At 41.9% G+C, this 18,471-nt stretch overlaps 1 protein-coding gene across 1 annotated transcript; it reads right to left on the reverse strand.

The window, feature by feature from the left end:
- Positions 1-14,634: 14,634 nt before the first annotated feature.
- On the reverse strand, positions 14,635-15,506 carry LOC107607098 (uncharacterized). The gene is made up of 2 exons (XM_016309084.1): positions 15,003-15,506; positions 14,635-14,910 (listed from the first exon to the last, which is right to left on the reverse strand). The coding sequence occupies exons 1-2, from the start codon at positions 15,504-15,506 to the stop codon at positions 14,635-14,637; spliced, it is 780 nt and encodes a 259-aa protein (XP_016164570.1).
- Between the last annotated feature and the right edge of the window lie 2,965 nt (positions 15,507-18,471).

An 18,471-nucleotide genomic window follows, 5' to 3' on the forward strand; every position in this document is an offset into this window, starting at 1 on the left:
CGAAAACGAAATAAATTTTCGACCTCTACATTAGGGACCAAAATAATGCATAACCCTAATAAATAATGTGTGTATTTGATATGAATTTAATTTTTGGATGACATTTAAATACTCATTTAGAATGTGCACAAAAAATTGAAGCAAAAGTAGATCTTTAAACTTTTTTTTTTTCATTTTTCAAAAGCAAAAATTAATCATTCACAATAAAATTTAAAAAAAAAATCACCAAACATAAAATTATCATGTTTTAAAGGATGAAAAGGTTTTATTTATCTAATAATGCTTGCAAAAAATTGCATTAAAATTTAATCTCTAAAATATTTTTTTTAGAATATATATATTTAATATAAAATTATTTTGTCACATTTTTAAATCTTTCAAGGGATTTATTTATTGTTTGTATCTTTTGAAGTAATTTTTGTAAGAGATGTAAAATTTCGAATACCATTTTAATAAATTATTGGTGATTTTATCTCAAACTATTTAAGATGAGGCATCATCTCTCATTTTTTTTTCTCTCTAAAATAAAACTTAAAATAATTAATATTTTTATTTATTATTTATTTACTTATTTAATTTATTTGTTAGTATCATATTAATTACCTAATATTTTAATTCTCACTCTTTTAGATATTGATCAAATTGATATGAACAAATCAACAAGTATAATTTGTATTCTGAGAAATTGAATATTTAAAAGAAATACTTTTAGTAATAAAATTTATAAATAATTAAACAATTCTTACATGACGTACTTCACATCTTACTATATATTAGTTTATTCATTAGTAAAAAAATATTAATGTATATGAAGTATTTATCATCAAACCAATATGAGTAACAATTTGATAGAGAAAATTATCACACACATAAAAATATTTACAATATACAAATAATATTCAATTGTATAAAGGAAAATGTAATAAAAATAAGCTGCAAATATATATAATCCATAAGTAAAAATATAAATTAAAGATTAAAAAAATCCTGAGCAGTTGCCATGTGATGATAAAGGACAGTCAGGCGAAGTGCCAAAGGTTGTCTGGGTCTCCTAAACACAGCAAAAAGGGCTTTAAGAATTGACATTTATTTAATTAAATTTAATATACAATAATTGCTTTCTTAAATGACCTAATATTGAAATTAAACTAACGATAAATAAATGAAACAATTCAATAAAAATTCCACAAGTAATGATAATAAACTTTGTAACATTGTCTAATGGTTAGCTATTAAACTGAAACTTAGTTTCCCAAATATAAATCAAATTGTTAGGGGTTTTAAAATTTGTTGAGATAAAAAAAAATATATTACCTATTAATATTTTTTAGTTTAATACTTGTTCGGTTGTTCAGGTATCGGACGGTTCAGTGGTCACTTCCGAGTGTGATGGTGGGTTCCAGCCTCGATCTGGATCTGGGACGAGAGTAACGCGAGCGGCCAACTATCCGAGCTCTTTGAGAAGTGAAGGGGGGTGCCACCTGCAAGAACACTCCGACGCTCAAGTCAGAAAAGATGTGCAGGTGGTATGAGGGCAGTGGGTATGATGACGTACCTCTGGGGAGGGGTAGAACCCTTCCTTTATATACCCTGTCAGTAGAGCGGACCCCACATGGGGAGACCACCTTCCAGGAAGCTTCGTGCCCCGCAGCTGTTATGCAGTTGGCAAGAAGGGGCGCGTGTCTGGGTCGCAGAACTGGACGGGTTTGTGGACGCCTTTCCGATCGCGCGGATCGGGTTGTTTGTGGGCCGGGTCGGCCGCTGTGTCAGCTGGGCCGGGCCGCAACAGTGCCCCAATGCGCCAGCTATGGCCGTGAACGCCGTTGGTGGCACGTTTTGCTTTCTTTCGCAAGTCGTCACCTAGTCGGTCGTCCGTGGGAAGGACGCGCCTTTTGCGCGCGGGTATGCCTGTTCATGATTGGGAAGCGTATTTTGTCGCCTCGTTCTTCGCGTCGAGCATTTAATGCTCTTAATGGGTAATTCAAAATCCCGCAGGAAAAGACTAATTTGCCCCTACTTTTCACGCTTCTTAGAGTTGGTTTCTTTTCAGTTTTCCTCTGGTTTCGTTTCGGTTTCATTATATTGTTGCTGCGTTTCTTTTGCTTTCTCCATTTTCTTCCCAAAATCTTTGCTGCGAGCCCCTGCTTTGTTCAGATTTTACCAAGCTTTTCGATCCTCCATGATCATTGCCAATATCCTGGTAAGCTCCCTATTCTTTTCTTTGGTATTGGTGTGGAGTTGGTTATTTTCATCGTTCGTCTTCCTGTCATTGCACTGTTGATCTGAATTGCATGTTTGCTGGCGTTTTAGGATTAGGTAGATATTGTAGGGGGTTACCATTCTAGGACTTTATTTTTCTAGCCTTGCTCTTGGTTGTAGATTTATACCTTGTTTTGTAGTTGTCGAATAGGTGAGTTATAGTTTCTGGTATTAGTACCGACTTCTCGGCCTCTTAGACTGAAATTGGGTGGTGCCCCCACTGTAGGTATGGCCCAGCGTCCCGTTGTGAGGGTCGTGAGACCGGCCCCCTATGACCGATATGCTTGGGTGACTTCGGATGTGAAGGACACCCCTAATCAAATGTCCCTAGAGGAACTTACGGAGTTCCGACAGGTCGACTATCTTTGTGGAGGAACCGACGAGGAGGCTAATTACGCAGCTTTCGTGCCTACCGACAACGAACGAATATATCAATTAAATCTGCACTCTCCCCAGGTCCCTGATTGGATGTGGTTGTATAAGACCATGTTTACTCGCCTGGGAGTTCGCCTTCCCTTCTCCTCTTTTCAAATGGCGCTACTTAATCGTTGCGACGTGGCGCCGTCCCAATTGCATCCGAACAGCTAGGCTTCCATCTGCTGTTTTGAGATGGTGTGTGAGCATTTGGAGTTGCCGGTCTCCGTTGAAGTGTTTCTTTTTCCTTTTACTTTAACAAATCTTTCCAAAGAGGGGAGAGCTAAAAAGGGCTACATGTCCTTCCGGGCGGCCCAAGGCCGGAGGATCTTAGACATTTTCGAAGATTCCTATCACGGTTTTAAGGATAAGTACATCAAGGTCCGTCCCGCAGAAGGTCGGCATCCTGACGAATGGATTTTTGATGGTATAGAATTTCACAAATGAATTCTCGTTGCAAGTATAGTTCCTAAACCAAACAATAATCCTTTCATACAAAAGATTGTTTGTCACAAGTAACAAACCCCTAAAATTAATAACCGAAGTATTCAAACCTCGGGTCGTTCTCCCTAGGAATTGTAATGAAGTGTCTTGTTATTGGTTGTGAATTATATTTGGGGTTTTTAAGCTTTTGGACAAGAAATATAAATGGCAAAGAAAATAAACTAACAACTAACAAAGCTCTTGGCAAGATATGAGAACTAGAAGTCCTATCCTAGTTATCCTTCTCAATTGTGATGAGAATTGTTCATTGCTACCACTTAGTTAACCCTTACTAAAGAAAGGAAAGTCAAGTGGATGAATTGACTTGAGCCACAAGTCCTAGCCAACTCCCAAGGAAAGACTAGCTTTAGTGCACTCCAAACCAATTAGCAATCTCTCCAATTATCAATCAACAAAGGAATTAGATAACTCAAGTGTCACTAATTACTCTACCTAGGCCAAGAGGAACAAAATCTAACTAATAGCTATAAGAGACATTTCATCAAAAACATAGAGTGCAATACAAGTAAACACATAAATTTGCAAGAATTAAAGAGAGATCTAACTACAAAGGCAAGAGGTCCACAATAGAAAACTAAATCAATCATGAAACAACAAAGAACTTACCAATTGCATTGAAGGAGAAATGTAGATCTACAAAAGAGAATTCACAAACTACAAACAAAGGAATTACATTAGAAGAAGAATCCTACAAGTGCAATAGAGGAGAGGAACGAAAATTAGAAGAGAGAATAAGAAGAAATAGATCTAGATCTAAGAACTAATCCAATCCTAATCCTAGAGAGAAGAGAGAGCTTCTCTCTCTAGAAACTAACTACAAAGCTAAACTAAACTAATTGGTAACTAACATCTAAAGTATGAAAAGTATGTTGATTCCCCTTCAATCCTTGGCTTAAATAGCATTAGAAATGAGTTGGATTGGGCCCACAAGGCTTCTAAAATCGCTGGCCACGTTTGCATTAAGTGGGTCATGTGCCACCATCGGCGCGTCCGCGTACCGTGCGCGTGCGCGCCCCTATGCGCGATGCAACTATGGCAAATCTTATATCGTTTCGAAGCCCCGGATGTTAGCTTTCCAACCCAACTGGAACCGCATCAATTGGACCTCTGTAGCTCAAGTTATGGTCGTTTAAGTGCAAAGAGGTCGGCTTGACAGCTTTCCGGTTCTTTCATTTCTTCATGAGTTCTCCAACTTTTCATGCTTTCTTTCTTCATTCCCTTGATCCAATCTTTGCCTCCTAAACCTTAAATCACTTAACAAACATATCAAGGCATCTAATAGAATCAAGGTGAATTAAATTTAGCTATTTTGAGTCCTAAAAAGCATGTTTTCACATTCAAGCACAATTAAAGGAGAATATACAAAACCATGCTATTTCTTGAATAAATATGGGTAAAAGGTGATAAAATCCCCAAAAATCAATACAAGATAAACCCTACAAATGGGGTTTGTCAACCTCCCCACACTTAAACCAAGCATGTCCTCATGCTTAAGCCAAGAGAGAAACAAAGGGTATCAACATTTATTCAATGTAAATAAACTATATGCAACCTAAACTATATGCAACTAAATGCAAAATGGTTTTACCTACTTGGTTAAAAATAAATCAATCCTCCAAGTCATACGTGCACAAGTAGGGCCAAGATCATATAACGATTCATGAATCCTACCAATTCGAATATCAAAATGAAGTTCAAGTAGACTTGCGAGAAGAACGCTCATGAAAGCCGGAAATAAAGGAGTCGAGCATCAAACCCTCACTGGAAGTGTTTGCACTCTAGTCGCTCAAGTGTGTAAGGTCAATTCTCTCAATTCTCCCCTAATCATGCCTTCCAAGATTTGTTTTTCATCTAACAATCAACAATTATTCAATGCATGTATACATGTATCATGAGGTCTTTTCTTTAGGTTGTAATGGGGCTAGGGTCAAGGTAGGATCATATATGGCTAGTGGACTTAGGATTTGAATCTTTAATTAACTTAAACTTTCCCACCTAACCTATATAATGACCTATATAATTAAGTACTAATCTAACTACCCCTTCCTCACTTTTTCACATACTCATGCATCCCTTTTCATTTCACAATACTTATGCATTGATCTTTATTGGACTTTACTTTGGGGCATTTTGTCCCCTTTTTTTTTTCTTTCTTTTTCTTCTTTTTCTTTTTTTTTCCTATTTTTTTTTCTTTTCTTTTCTTTTTCTCTTTTTTTTTTCAAGAATATCAATGCATAAGGTCTTACATTTAATTAACGCATGAGTATGTACCCAATTCCCAATATTTACATTAATAATACAAAACTACCCTTTTATTCACCCAATATCCCAAGGTTCCCACACTTGAATGATACTTACACACACTAGCCTAAGCTAATCAAAGATCCAAATAAGGACTTTTATTGTTTTCCGCTTTAAGGCTTGTAATGTGCTAAATTAAGAACAAAGTGGGTTAATCGTAGGCTCAAATTTGGCTAACAAAGGAAGATTGAAGGTAAGGCCATTTGGGTGAGTGAGCTAATGAAATGATGGCCTCAATCATATAAATGCATGAATACACCAAATAATGGACATAAAGAATCAAACAAATCAAAGATCACAATCATAGGAAGAGAATAATGCACACAAGAAGGAAAAATAAGTGGTTATAAGATGTAACCATGCAATTAGGCACAAATCTCACTTGCTTATGTTCTTAGCTCAAAAACCATGTTCCAAAATACATTCTTTCAAGCAAGTTCAACAAAAAGTTTTCAAATTGGTAGGTTACCCTAAAACGGTTTCTTGGAAAGAAAATCATCACCCTAACCAAGTAGTCCTAATAACAAAGAAGTGGTAAAAATATGTACAAATTCTAACTAACATGCAACCTATCATGCAATGCAATAGCCGTTTTTTTTTTTTTTTTTTTTTGCACCAATCTCAGCATTCTAAACCTCCAAGCATCTACCAAAACACCCTAAAACCTTATTTAACATACTAAACTACCAATTAAACTCAACTATCTAAACAAAACATGAAATTAAACTAATTCTATCAATATGTACAAAAGAGAAAATGAAAGGATTTTACCATGGTGGGTTGTCTCCCACCTAGCACTTTTGTTTATTGTCCTTAAGTTGGACTTATGGGGAGCTCCTCATCAAGGTGGCTTGTGCTTGTATTCATCTTGGAACTCCCACCAATGCTTGGTTCTCCATTGTGCCCCAAGATTCTTCATGGATTGAGCCAAGTCTTGATGGAGTTCTTCACAAGCTTGGGGCTCCCAAAGTTGATCCTCTTCTTGTAATCCGGGATCCCACACTTTGTTTTCACACCCGTCTTGAGGTTGATCATCATTATTAGTCCAACCGGGTGGTGAGTGAGGTGAGTTCTCTATATAGTGGCCAACAATCCTCCTAGACCCATCTAATTGAGCACTATTCCAACCGTTATATCTCATGTTTGATGCATCAACCATAATGAGCCTTGATTTGCAACGCCAACCACGAAACATCTTTCGCTTACGCTTCATCCCACAAAGGATCCTAAGTTGACCATCCGTTTCAAGCAAGCCATACTCAAGTGAGACAATAAAGCTAATAGAGATGAATTTTACCCACTCAAGTGAAGGAGTAGATGGCCACCTAGGCAAAGATGCTTCCAAAGATCTTGACAAAGCATAACCAACCCCCGTTCTTCTATTTCTAGGGACTGCCACCTCTTCACAAGATCTCTTAATCTCAATCCTTTGTTCAACAATTTTATCTAAACCTTTTCCTTTACTCAAATCATAATAGGGAGGGTGAGAAAAATTTACCTCCTCAACGCTTTCAAATCCAACCGGAGAAGGTTCTTCATGCTTAAAGGATTCTTCACCACTAAGACTTGATGCTTGATCTTCATCACCAAGGGAACTCAATTCTTTCTCTATCCCATCCAAGTCTTCATATGGGATATGCCTTGGAAGGTGTGCACTTTCCTCCCTAGCATCAATTTCAATCATCTTGGAGGGGTTTTCTTCAACTCTATGTTCCCATGGAAGCTCCGCATCTCCTAAGTCTTCAACCAATTCTTCCTCTTCTTCAATAATTATAGCTTCCTCCAATTGTTCCAATACAAAGCAACTTTCCTCATTCTCCACCAATCTCTCTTTTATGTTATGCTCTTCATTTGATTCCCCACATGTAGCCATGGGAGTTCCTTGAGAGTTCAAGCATTGGGATGCTAACCGGTTTACCACCTCATCCAAGGCGGCCGTGAATTGTTGCACATCCCTTTTCATTTCCTCTTGTCCTTGAACAAGAACATCAAGGATGTCATCCATTGGAGGTTGGGGTGGATGGAAGGGTTCATCAATTTGGGGGAAGGGTTCATAGTAGGAAGGTGGTTCTTCTTGGTAGAGTTGTGGTGGTTCAATAATTTCCACTCTTTCCACTTGTTGCACAACACACTCCATGGTTGCTTGAAATTGATCCAATGCTTCCTTGAGACGATCCCTTGACTTTTGTTCCTCTTGGATAATATGATTAGGATCATGTGGCTCTTGGATCAATGGATATGAGTATTCTTCCATGGGAGGTTGTGGTGGAAAGTAGTATTCATCTTATGGTTGGAAATTTTCATATATTGGAGGTGGTTCATCTTGGTAATAATGTGGAGGAGGTGGCTCTTGAAAATATTGATGTTGGAATGGTGGTGGCTCTATATGTGGTTCATATTGCTCATATGGTTGTTGGTAGGATGGATATGGATTAGGGTCATATGAAGATGGTTGGTAAGAAGGGGCTTGTGAGTATGGTTGGGAGTTATGTTGAGGGTATGGATCATAGGCATATGGTGGTGGTTCTTGAAAATCACAAGGTGAGTCACCATAGCCATTGGATTGGTATGCATCATAGAATGGCTCTTCTTCATAGTGCATTGGTGGAGGTTGTTGCCATGAGGATTGATCATATGCATATGGCTCCGCCCACCTTTGGTCATCCCATTCTTGATACACATCTTCATTATAGTCCTCATTTCCTACAACATGTTGATAACCAAACTCATAGCCAAGGTGAGAATTCATGATAGCAAGAAGAAAATGAAAACAAAATCAAATAAGAAGCAAGAAAATTAAATCCTAAAACTAGCAAGAGCTAACAAAAGCAAACATATTCACACTATTCACATATATACAATAACCAATAACATAACACCATTGCAATTATTCCCCGGCAACGGCGCCATTTTGACGAATGGATTTTTGATGGTATAGAATTTCACAAATGAATTCTCGTTGCAAGTATAGTTCCTAAACCAAACAATAATCCTTTCATACAAAAGATTGTTTGTCACAAGTAACAAACCCCTAAAATTAATAACCGAAGTATTCAAACCTCGGGTCGTTCTCCCTAGGAATTGTAATGAAGTGTCTTGTTATTGGTTGTGAATTATATTTGGGGTTTTTAAGCTTTTGGACAAGAAATATAAATGGCAAAGAAAATAAACTAACAACTAACAAAGCTCTTGGCAAGATATGAGAACTAGAAGTCCTATCCTAGTTATCCTTCTCAATTGTGATGAGAATTGTTCATTGCTACCACTTAGTTAACCCTTACTAAAGAAAGGAAAGTCAAGTGGATGAATTGACTTGAGCCACAAGTCCTAGCCAACTCCCAAGGAAAGACTAGCTTTAGTGCACTCCAAACCAATTAGCAATCTCTCCAATTATCAATCAACAAAGAAATTAGATAACTCAAGTGTCACTAATTACTCTACCTAGGCCAAGAGGAACAAAATCTAACTAATAGCTATAAGAGACATTTCATCAAAAACATAGAGTGCAATACAAGTAAACACATAAATTTGCAAGAATTAAAGAGAGATCTAACTACAAAGGCAAGAGGTCCACAATAGAAAACTAAATCAATCATGAAACAACAAAGAACTTACCAATTGCATTGAAGGAGAAATGTAGATCTACAAAAGAGAATTCACAAACTACAAACAAAGGAATTACATTAGAAGAAGAATCCTACAAGTGCAATAGAGGAGAGGAACGAAAATTAGAAGAGAGAATAAGAAGAAATAGATCTAGATCTAAGAACTAATCCAATCCTAATCCTAGAGAGAAGAGAGAGCTTCTCTCTCTAGAAACTAACTACAAAGCTAAACTAAACTAATTGGTAACTAACATCTAAAGTATGAAAAGTATGTTGTTTCCCCTTCAATCCTTGGCTTAAATAGCATTAGAAATGAGTTGGATTGGGCCCACAAGGCTTCTAAAATCGCTGGCCACGTTTGCATTAAGTGGGTCATGTGCCACCATCGGCGCGTCCGCGTACCGTGCGCGTGCGCGCCCCTATGCGCGATGCAACTATGGCAAATCTTATATCGTTTCGAAGCCCCGGATGTTAGCTTTCCAACCCAACTGGAACCGCATCAATTGGACCTCTGTAGCTCAAGTTATGGTCGTTTAAGTGCAAAGAGGTCGGCTTGACAGCTTTCCGGTTCTTTCATTTCTTCATGAGTTCTCCAACTTTTCATGTTTTCTTTCTTCATTCCCTTGATCCAATCTTTGCCTCCTAAACCTTAAATCACTTAACAAACATATCAAGGCATCTAATAGAATCAAGGTGAATTAAATTTAGCTATTTTGAGTCCTAAAAAGCATGTTTTCACATTCAAGCACAATTAAAGGAGAATATACAAAACCATGCTATTTCTTGAATAAATATGGGTAAAAGGTGATAAAATCCCCAAAAATCAATACAAGATAAACCCTACAAATGGGGTTTGTCACATCCCTTTTGACTGACGTTAGAAGGGGAACGTCGCATACTGACTTACTGGAGTTTCGGGGCAGGAGCTAACGCCTTTACCAAAATAACATATAAAGGGTTATCTCCTGAGAACGAGAGGGTTGCCGGCGTATTGTTGGCTATTTTTTGGAAGAATCTCGTTAATCCCCATCTCCTCATGGGTGATCGGGACATGGCTAGGATTTATATATGAGAGTAGCCGTATGGCGATTTACCCGTGTTTACAATCGTCCTTTTTGTTGTTTCGATTTGATGACTAACAGGCTCTTGTGTTTTGTTGCAATGTCAATGTCTGCCGAGGTAACAGGACTTGATGCTTTGTTCAACACCTTCTTAGCTGATGGCAGTGATGATGACTCCACTACCCCTGCCCAGGAGGTGCTAGCTGACGATGTCATTGAGCTTGAGCTCCCGTCCTAACCTACTCAGGGGGAGGGGACCTGAACCAGCACCACTTCGGGTCCTCCAAAGGAGGCAGGGGCTAGTTCGGGACCCCGACCAGGGGGGATTTGGGGGATGAGGAGGGGGGTGATGAATCAAGGAAAAGGAAATCGCCTTCTAGCCCTGAAGTTGAAGTGTTGGTTGAGAATCCAAAGAAGAGGAGGCCGTCTTCCAGTCTGGAGGGGGTTCTCACCGTAATGATGAATAGTAATGATGAATAGTAATGAATAATATGGTTAAATGTTCTAAAGACAAAGTAATAATAAACGTATGACGAGGGCAAATAATTCAACACAAAATAACACAGGTCTTACTAAACCATCTAGAGTGGTAGGCCACCTGCCCGGTTGGCGCTTCTTGCTTACTAGGAATAGAATCTCCTTAGGTTGCTCGCATTCCAGGTCCTTGGAACTTCCTTGCCGTCCAACCGTTCTAACTTGTAGGCGCCATTGCCAAGGACCTCCTTCACCCTGTACGGGCCTTCCTAGTTTACCGTTTGCTTTCCTTCCCCTGGAGCCGGGGGCCCAATGTCATTACGCCGTAGGACCAGGTCATGCTGCTCGAACTCCCTTTTGAGCACCTTGGCGTTATAGTGTAGGGCCATCCTTTGCTTCAACATTGTTTCCGTCAAGTGGGCCATCTCTCTAGCCTCGTCTACTAAGTCTTTTTCTACAGCCTCCTCAACTCCCCCCAAAAGTAGTCGCAGACTTGGTTCACCTACATCCACAGGTATTATTGCGTCTACCCCGTAGGTTAGACGGAAGGGGGTCTCCCCGGTAGACGACTGTTGAGTTGTGCGGTAGGACCAAAGGACTGAGGCTAACTCATCTGCCCACGCACCCTTCTTACGGTCAAGTCGCTTCTTGAGTCCTTGTAAGATGACCTTGTTCGCAGCCTTGACTTGGCCATTAGTTTGGGGGTGTTCAACTGACGAGAATCTTTGCTTTATGCCCAACCCGGCTAGAAATTCTCCAAACTTCTTGTCAGCAAACTGAGTGCCGTTGTCCGAGATGATAACCTCTGGGATTCCGAACCTGGTTATCACCTGCCTCCACATGAACTTCTGGCAATTGGCTGAGGATATGCTTGCCAGTGGCTTGGCCTCTACCCACTTTGTGTAATAGTCAATGGCAACAATTAAGTACTTCACCTGCCCGGGTCCCACCGAAAAAGGTCCTAACAGATCAACTCCCCATTGCGAAAATGGCCGGGAGGCCATTATAAGGCTTAGTTCCGCTGTCGGCGCTCTGTGGAAGTTAGCGTTCTCCTGACACCTCCTGCATCTTTCCACGAACGCTTTGGAGTCTGCCATCATTGAAGGCCAGTAGTAGCCAGCCCTGACGAGCTTTCGGGCTAGAGCCTTCCCCCCAATGTGGTGGCCGCAACATCCATCGTGGACTTCGCTTAGTACGTAGTCCGTTTGGTCGGGATGCAGGCACTTCAGTAGGGGTTGGCTAAGCCCTTCTTAAACAATTGGCCTTGTATTATGGTGTACTTGGCTGCTTCTTTTCTTATCCCTTTTGCTGCTTTGTCGTCGCTGGGGAGTTTGTCGTTTTCCAAGAAATCAGTAATTGAATCTATCCATGAGGGACTTGAACGGGCAAAGTGCAGAGTCACTGCTGGCTCCTTCATCAGGCCTTGAATGAGAGAACGGTTTCTCGTTCCTGGCTTTGTGCTCGCCAGCTTTGATAAGAGATCAGCCCTTGTGTTTTTTTCTCGAGGGACGTGCTGTACAGCGACCTCGTCAAATTCCTTGCTCAACCTCTTGACTTGCTCCAAGTACTTCTGTAGCAGTGAATCCCTAGCTTGGTATGTCCCGTTGACCTGTGATGTGACGATCTGAGAATCACTACACTCCTATACCCTAGTGGCCCCCGACTTCTTTTGCTAATTGGAGGCCGCCAAGGAGGGCTTCGTACTCTGCTTGATTGTTGGATACAGGGAAGTCGAACTTGATCGACTGCTCATACACGACTCCGGTGGAACTTTCCAAGATTATTCCTGCTCCTCCGAACGTTTGGTTGGAGGCTCCATCTACATGGAGCTTCCACCGTGTGTTCAAGTCATCGGGATGATCCCCTGTCACCTCAACTAGGAAATCTGCCATTGCCTAGGCCTTGATGGCATGCCTAGGTTCGTACTGCAGGTCGTATTGGAACAGCTCAATTCCCTAGGTCATCATTCTGTTCGTCAGGTCGGGTTTCTACAGTATCTGTCGAATCGCCTGGTCTGTCCTAATTGTTATCGGGTGCCCTTGGAAATATTACCGGAGCATGCGGAATGAGGTTAGGAGCGCATAAGCTAGCTTTTCTAACTTGCTATATCTCAATTCTGCCCCTTGCAGCACATTGCTTATGAAGTAGACCGGCTGCTGAACCTTCCCTTCTTCACGTATTAAGACGGTCGCCAAAGCCTCATCCGTTACTACCAGCTACAATAATAGTATTTCTCCGTGTTTGGGCTTACCGAGGACAGGTGGTGACGAGATGATGCTCTTAAAGTGATTAAAGGCCTCCTCGCAAGCTAGGGTCCATTCAAACGCGATCCCTTTTTTTTTATCAAGTTGAAGAAAGGGAGGACCTTGGCAGCCGACGTGCAGAGAAAACGAGATAGCGCGGTTAACCTTCCTGCAAGTCTCTGCACATCCTTTACGTTTCCCGGACTTGTCATTCGCAGGATTACTTCACACTTGTCTGGATTGGCTTCTACCCCTCTCTGGGTTATCATGAAGCCTAGGAATTTCCTGGCCTCCATGGTGAATGCGCACTTGAGCGGGTTTAGCCTCATACCGTGCCGCCGAAGAGCTACGAACACACTTTCCAGGTTACCAATGAGGTCGTCCGCCTTGAGGGTCTTTACTAGAATATCGTCCACATAAACTTCCACCGTCTTACCGATGAGATCACAAAATATTTTGTTCATCAGTCTTTGGTACGTGGCTCCCGCATTCTCCAGCCCAAACGGCATCACCTCATAGCAATATATTCCCACTGGCGTTATGAACGTCGTCTTTTCTTCACCTGATCGATGCATCGGAATCTGGTTGTAGCCAGAATACAAGTCCATGAAGCACAGGTATCGGTATCCTGAGGCCGCGTCAACCAATGCATCAATATTGGGGAAGGGAAAGAGTCCTTAGGGAACACTTTGTTGAGGTCAGAATAATCTATGCACATTCTACATTTCCTGCTAGGTTTCTTGACCAGGACAACATTTGATAGCCATGTCGAGTATTCCAGCTCTCGAATGAACCCCGCCTCTAAGAGGCCACCCGTCTGCCTGGCCACTTCGTCGGCTCTTTCTTGGGACATTTTCCTCCTCCTCTGTGCCACTATCTTGGCCTCTGCTCTCACCGCTAGGTTGTGCGACATGACCTTGGGGTCAATCCCTGGCATGTCGGCTGGAGTCCAGGCGAACAGGTTGCCGTTTTTCCGGATTATCTCCACCAGTGGTTCCTTTAACTCATAGGGGAGGTTCCTGTTTACAAAGGTGAACTTTGCCTCCGAGTCACCGACCCTGACTTTCTCGAGGTCTCCCTATGGCTCTGGCCTGGGCTTGTCATCGACTCTTGCATCTAGGTCGGCCAGGATGACCCCAGCTGCTTTCTTGGATTTCTTTCTTAGGGAGAGGCTGGCGTTGTCGCATGCGACCGCCATTTCTACATCTCCCTTGATGGATCCATTTGACCCATTATCAGAAACAAACTTCATTATCAGCAGCTTGGTATCGATTATTGCTCCGAGCTCATTGATGGTTTCTCTGCCCATGATGATGTTGTAAGCCGTGGAGTCCCTCAGAACAACGAACTCCGCCATTATAGACCTTCTTTTCCGGCCACTTCCTACGGAGACCGGTAAAGAGATTATCCCATCAGGCTTAATGTAATTGTCCCCAAGACCGACCACACCATGCTGGTAGGTCTTCAGGTCGGTATCTCGGAGACCTAGGGCGTTGAATACGTTGTGGAGCATGATGTTCGAATTTGCGCCGGTATCTACTAGGATTCACTTAATCAATCCGGTTCCCACCCTGGATGTGATCACGATAGGGGGTTTTCCTACAGACCTTCGATCCATTGGTCTTCAGATCCAAATGAGATTAGGTGTACTTTCCTGGGGGAAGGCGTGGCACTGGATGAGGATACTGCCAAGACTTTAGCATCCTTTCTACATGTTGACCTTGACCTGGGGGCCGCGTCCCTTCCAACTACAACATTCACAACCGTGAGTCCTCATTCGCTATCTTCCTCGGGTTCCCGTCTTTGTCTCATGGCCCGATCCTTATCGTCACCAGGTCGGTCCCTATCCCGCCTTCTCGGTTCTCTTATAAGATGGGAGCGTTCCGCCAGCTTGCCATCTCGGATTGCCTGTTCTAGGGCATTTTTGAGATCGAAACAGTCTTGGGTCTTGTGGCCAAAGCCCTTATGGTAATCGCAATAGAGGTTTTTGTTCCCTCCGGTCCTGTCCTTTAGAGGTCGGGGATTCGACAGAATGCCCTTATCGGCTATCTGCTGATAGACCTCAACAATCGAGGCTACCAGGGGGTGTAATTGGTGAACCTACCGACCCGGAGGAATGGCCTGGGAGTTTTAGTTGGAACTCTGTCCTTGAAGTGTTCCTTAAGCCTTTCTCTGTTACCGTGTTGACGAGTATGGTTGTAGGCGGGCTGCCGCTTGTTGGCTGCAACAACTTGGCTAACTTCTTCGTCATTGATATACTCCCTGGCCACGTTTTGAATCTCCTGCATGGTCCACACGGGTTTAGTGGTCAGGTGCTTTCTGAAATCCTCATTGAGCAATCCGTTTGTCAAGCATAAGCTGGCCACCGAGTCGGTTAAGCCGTCAATTTCTAAACACTCATCATTGAACCTGTCTAGGTACTTTCTGGTTGGCTCGCCGCTTTTTTGAGTCACCCCGAGCAGGTTAATCGGGTGCTTGGCTTTGGCAATCCGCATGGTGAACTGAGCTAGGAAGGCGCAGGTGATATCTCCGAAGGTCATCACAGAGCCTTGGGGAAGAGAATTGAACCAGCGTATCACCGGGCCAGCTAGGGTCACGGGAAAGGCGCGACATCTCACCTCATCACCAACCCCTTCCAAGTTCATCCTAGGCTCGAAGGCCGTTATATGCTCCTGGGGATCCTAGGTCCCGTCGTACCTCATGTCCGTTGGCTTGTCGAAGTACTTCGGTAGCCGGACCTCGAGGATAGAGTGGTGAAAAAGGGTCGCCCCCATGATTATGGGACGGTTCGCTCTCCTCGCCCTTTCATTTTCTTCTCGGTTTTCTTCCACCGTCTGCCTCGTAGGAGGTCAGGTGTAGATCACGGGGTCTCGCCGTCGTCTTGGTGCCTCCCTGCTCTCCCTTTGACTTTCTGACTCCATTCGTAGGCTCCGCGTGTGCCTGGAGTGGCTTCTCCCGGGACTTCTTTCTCTCTGCTGGGGAGATCGGGAGTAGTCTTGCCTGGGAATCCGTTGGTGGTGGTCTCGATTTGCCAGCTCACGTTCCAGGTTTTGTACTCTGTGCCGCAGCTCCTGCATTATCCTGGCGTTGTCGCTGCCAGTCCCTCCAAAGGGCGCCTCTCCTGCGATCGGGAGGGTAGGTCGGGTTGTCGGAGGAGGGATCTAGTGCGTTTGCGAAAGGAAGCCATAGAGGCCGCCCTACCGCTTCGGGGTGCTCCTTCTCCCCCTCGTGGCTCGATTCCGTTGCCTGGCTCCACGGGGCCCAACAGAAAATCCATTCAGCCTGTCCCCACAGACGGCGCTAATGTTCGATTGTTCGGGTATCGGACGGTTCGGTGGTCACTTCCGAGTGTGATGGTGGGTTCCAGCCTCGATCTGGATCTGGGGCGAGAGTAGCGCGAGCGGCCGACTATCCGAGCTCTTTGAGAAGCGAAGGGGGGTGCCACCTGCAAGAACACTCCGAAGCTCATGTGAGAAAAGATGTGCAGGTGGTATGAGGGCAGTGGGTATGATGACGTACCTCTGGGGAGGGGTAGGGCCCTCCCCTTATATACCCTGTCAGTAGGGCAGACTCCACAGGGGGAGACCACCTTTTAGGAAGCTTCGTGCCCCGCAGTTGTTATGCAGCTGGCAAAAAGGGGCGCGTGTCCGGGTTGCAGAACTGGACGGGTTGTGGACGCCTTTCCGATTGCGCGGATTGGGTTGTTTGTGGGCCGGGTCGGCCGCTGGGCCGGGCTGCAACAATACTTAAAATAGTCTTATTTGTTGGAATTGTTTTGGTTTATATTTTTTTTCATAAATATTGTAACAAGTGAATTATGCTATTGAGTGAAAAATAATGATGATACAAAATCAAGTAATGATGGAATTAACATCAAATTTCACGAGAAGTGGCGTGGGGTGGAAGAGGTGAATGGAATTACTCATAGACCATGGCAGACTCAAATGGTGGGTTTTTCAATGTACCAGCTTTTTCAAAAATTAAAATTGTGCAGGTATGATTTGGTGAAATGATAATCTTTAGGTTTATGTAATTCCAGAAAAGATACGGAGAGGCTAGAGTCACGATTCTTCTCTGCTCATTGCTCACTGATTCTTCTTGTATGTTGTGAAGGTAAAACTTTTTTCTTAGCTAATTATTGTTATTTTGTTGCTGAATTTTGTGTAATTTTTTTATTCTCTTTTTTTAATAGTTAAATGATTTAACGACAAGAATTTTCTGCTTTAATTTGTAAATGCTGATGCTAGGTTTTTTTGCCGTTTAGATTTTGTTAATTGTTGTGGTATAAAGACATTGTTCAAATATAATTGTTTTTCTTTAAAATTATTGATGGGATATATATATATATATCTTGGTAGAAATCTAGATAGCACTATTATAGTTGATCGTCATTCCTCGTTTTCACTGCGTCCGCCAACTCCCGCGCCTTCACTGCAATGAAGGTGATGGCGATAAGGAGGAGCATGAAGGAGATGGCCTTGACTTCCCCTGTTTTTCAAGTCAATTTCCCCTTTTTTATTCAATTGAAGCTTGAGGCATGCTTTTGATTACTATGTTAGGAAGGAATCATCATAATCAGAACCATTTGAGACTGGAGAAAAAATTATTTTAGGATTTGGAAGCTTAATTTTTGTTTATTTTGTTAATTTTATTAATTTTGATTCTTGAGTTGATGTTACTGATTTTTTATTCTAAATTATTGATGGTGCTATGGAAGAGACAACAAACATGATGAGTTCGGAAAACTCTAATTTAAATTGATGATGATCAAACATTATTAACACAATTAATTGCAAAATTATTAATTAAGATATTTATATTTACAATTGCTAATTTAATAATTTTGTTGGTGCAGATTTTTGTTGGGCCGAAAAGAAAAGAAAAAGTGTTGCAAGCCCAAATGTGAATTTTACATTCAGCATTGGTAAAAAATTATTTAAAGAAGTATGGCTGAATTATTATTTTTTATTGGGCCGGATTGAATTATTATTACTAGCCCATTTGAAACTTTGCTACCAAGACCAAAGCATGGTCCGAAATCAATAATGAAAGAAAGTAAAGTTCATTGCTTCCAACGGATCCCATTCTTCAAGTTAGGATGGATTTCAAATTCAATTAACTTAAATTAACTTGCATTGGAAATATGAAAGAGAAAGAGAAAAGTGATTTAATGGCTTTAATGATACTACACGTTACTCAGCAAACAAATGAAGTGGAAATTTGATTCACTATCATTCTCTCTCTTAGTTTCATTGAAAGCAATTTTAATTTCTCTTTCTACTTTCTCTGCTCTCTTCTTTTTCGGTCATTTCAACAGAGAAAGCATGAAAGCTAAAGCTAGCCACTGAAAAGAAGAAGAAGCAAGCAACAAGACCATTGTAATGATGCTAAGAAAAAGAAAACAAAAAGTATACTGTGGCTGAGATCTTTACCATAGGAGGTAAGATTTGCTGAAATAAGCTCAACTTCTCCATACCAAAAATGGATGATAAAGATTTCGGTCAGAGGAAGAAGATCTCAGAGGGATGGCTCATCTCTGCTTTTGTGTTCACTCATCACAGAAGGTAGCTAGGGTGGTTACGTGAAGGAGGAAGTAAAAGTGGAGCAGAA

This window comes from Arachis ipaensis, chromosome B7 (genome assembly GCF_059453495.1).
Source record: "Arachis ipaensis isolate K30076 ecotype BB chromosome B7, ASM5945349v1, whole genome shotgun sequence".
Taxonomy (NCBI): domain Eukaryota; kingdom Viridiplantae; phylum Streptophyta; class Magnoliopsida; order Fabales; family Fabaceae; genus Arachis; species Arachis ipaensis.

Excerpts from the sequence above, each read along its gene's own strand:
- LOC107607098 (XM_016309084.1), bottom strand. The coding sequence starts at position 15,506 with ATGAACTTGGAAGGGGTTGGTGATGAGGTGAGATGTCGCGCCTTTCCC. Across the intron at positions 14,911-15,002 it reads AGGAACACTTCAAGGACAGA|ATAGCCGATAAGGGCATTCT; the intron begins GTTCCAACTAAA and ends GTCTATCAGCAG.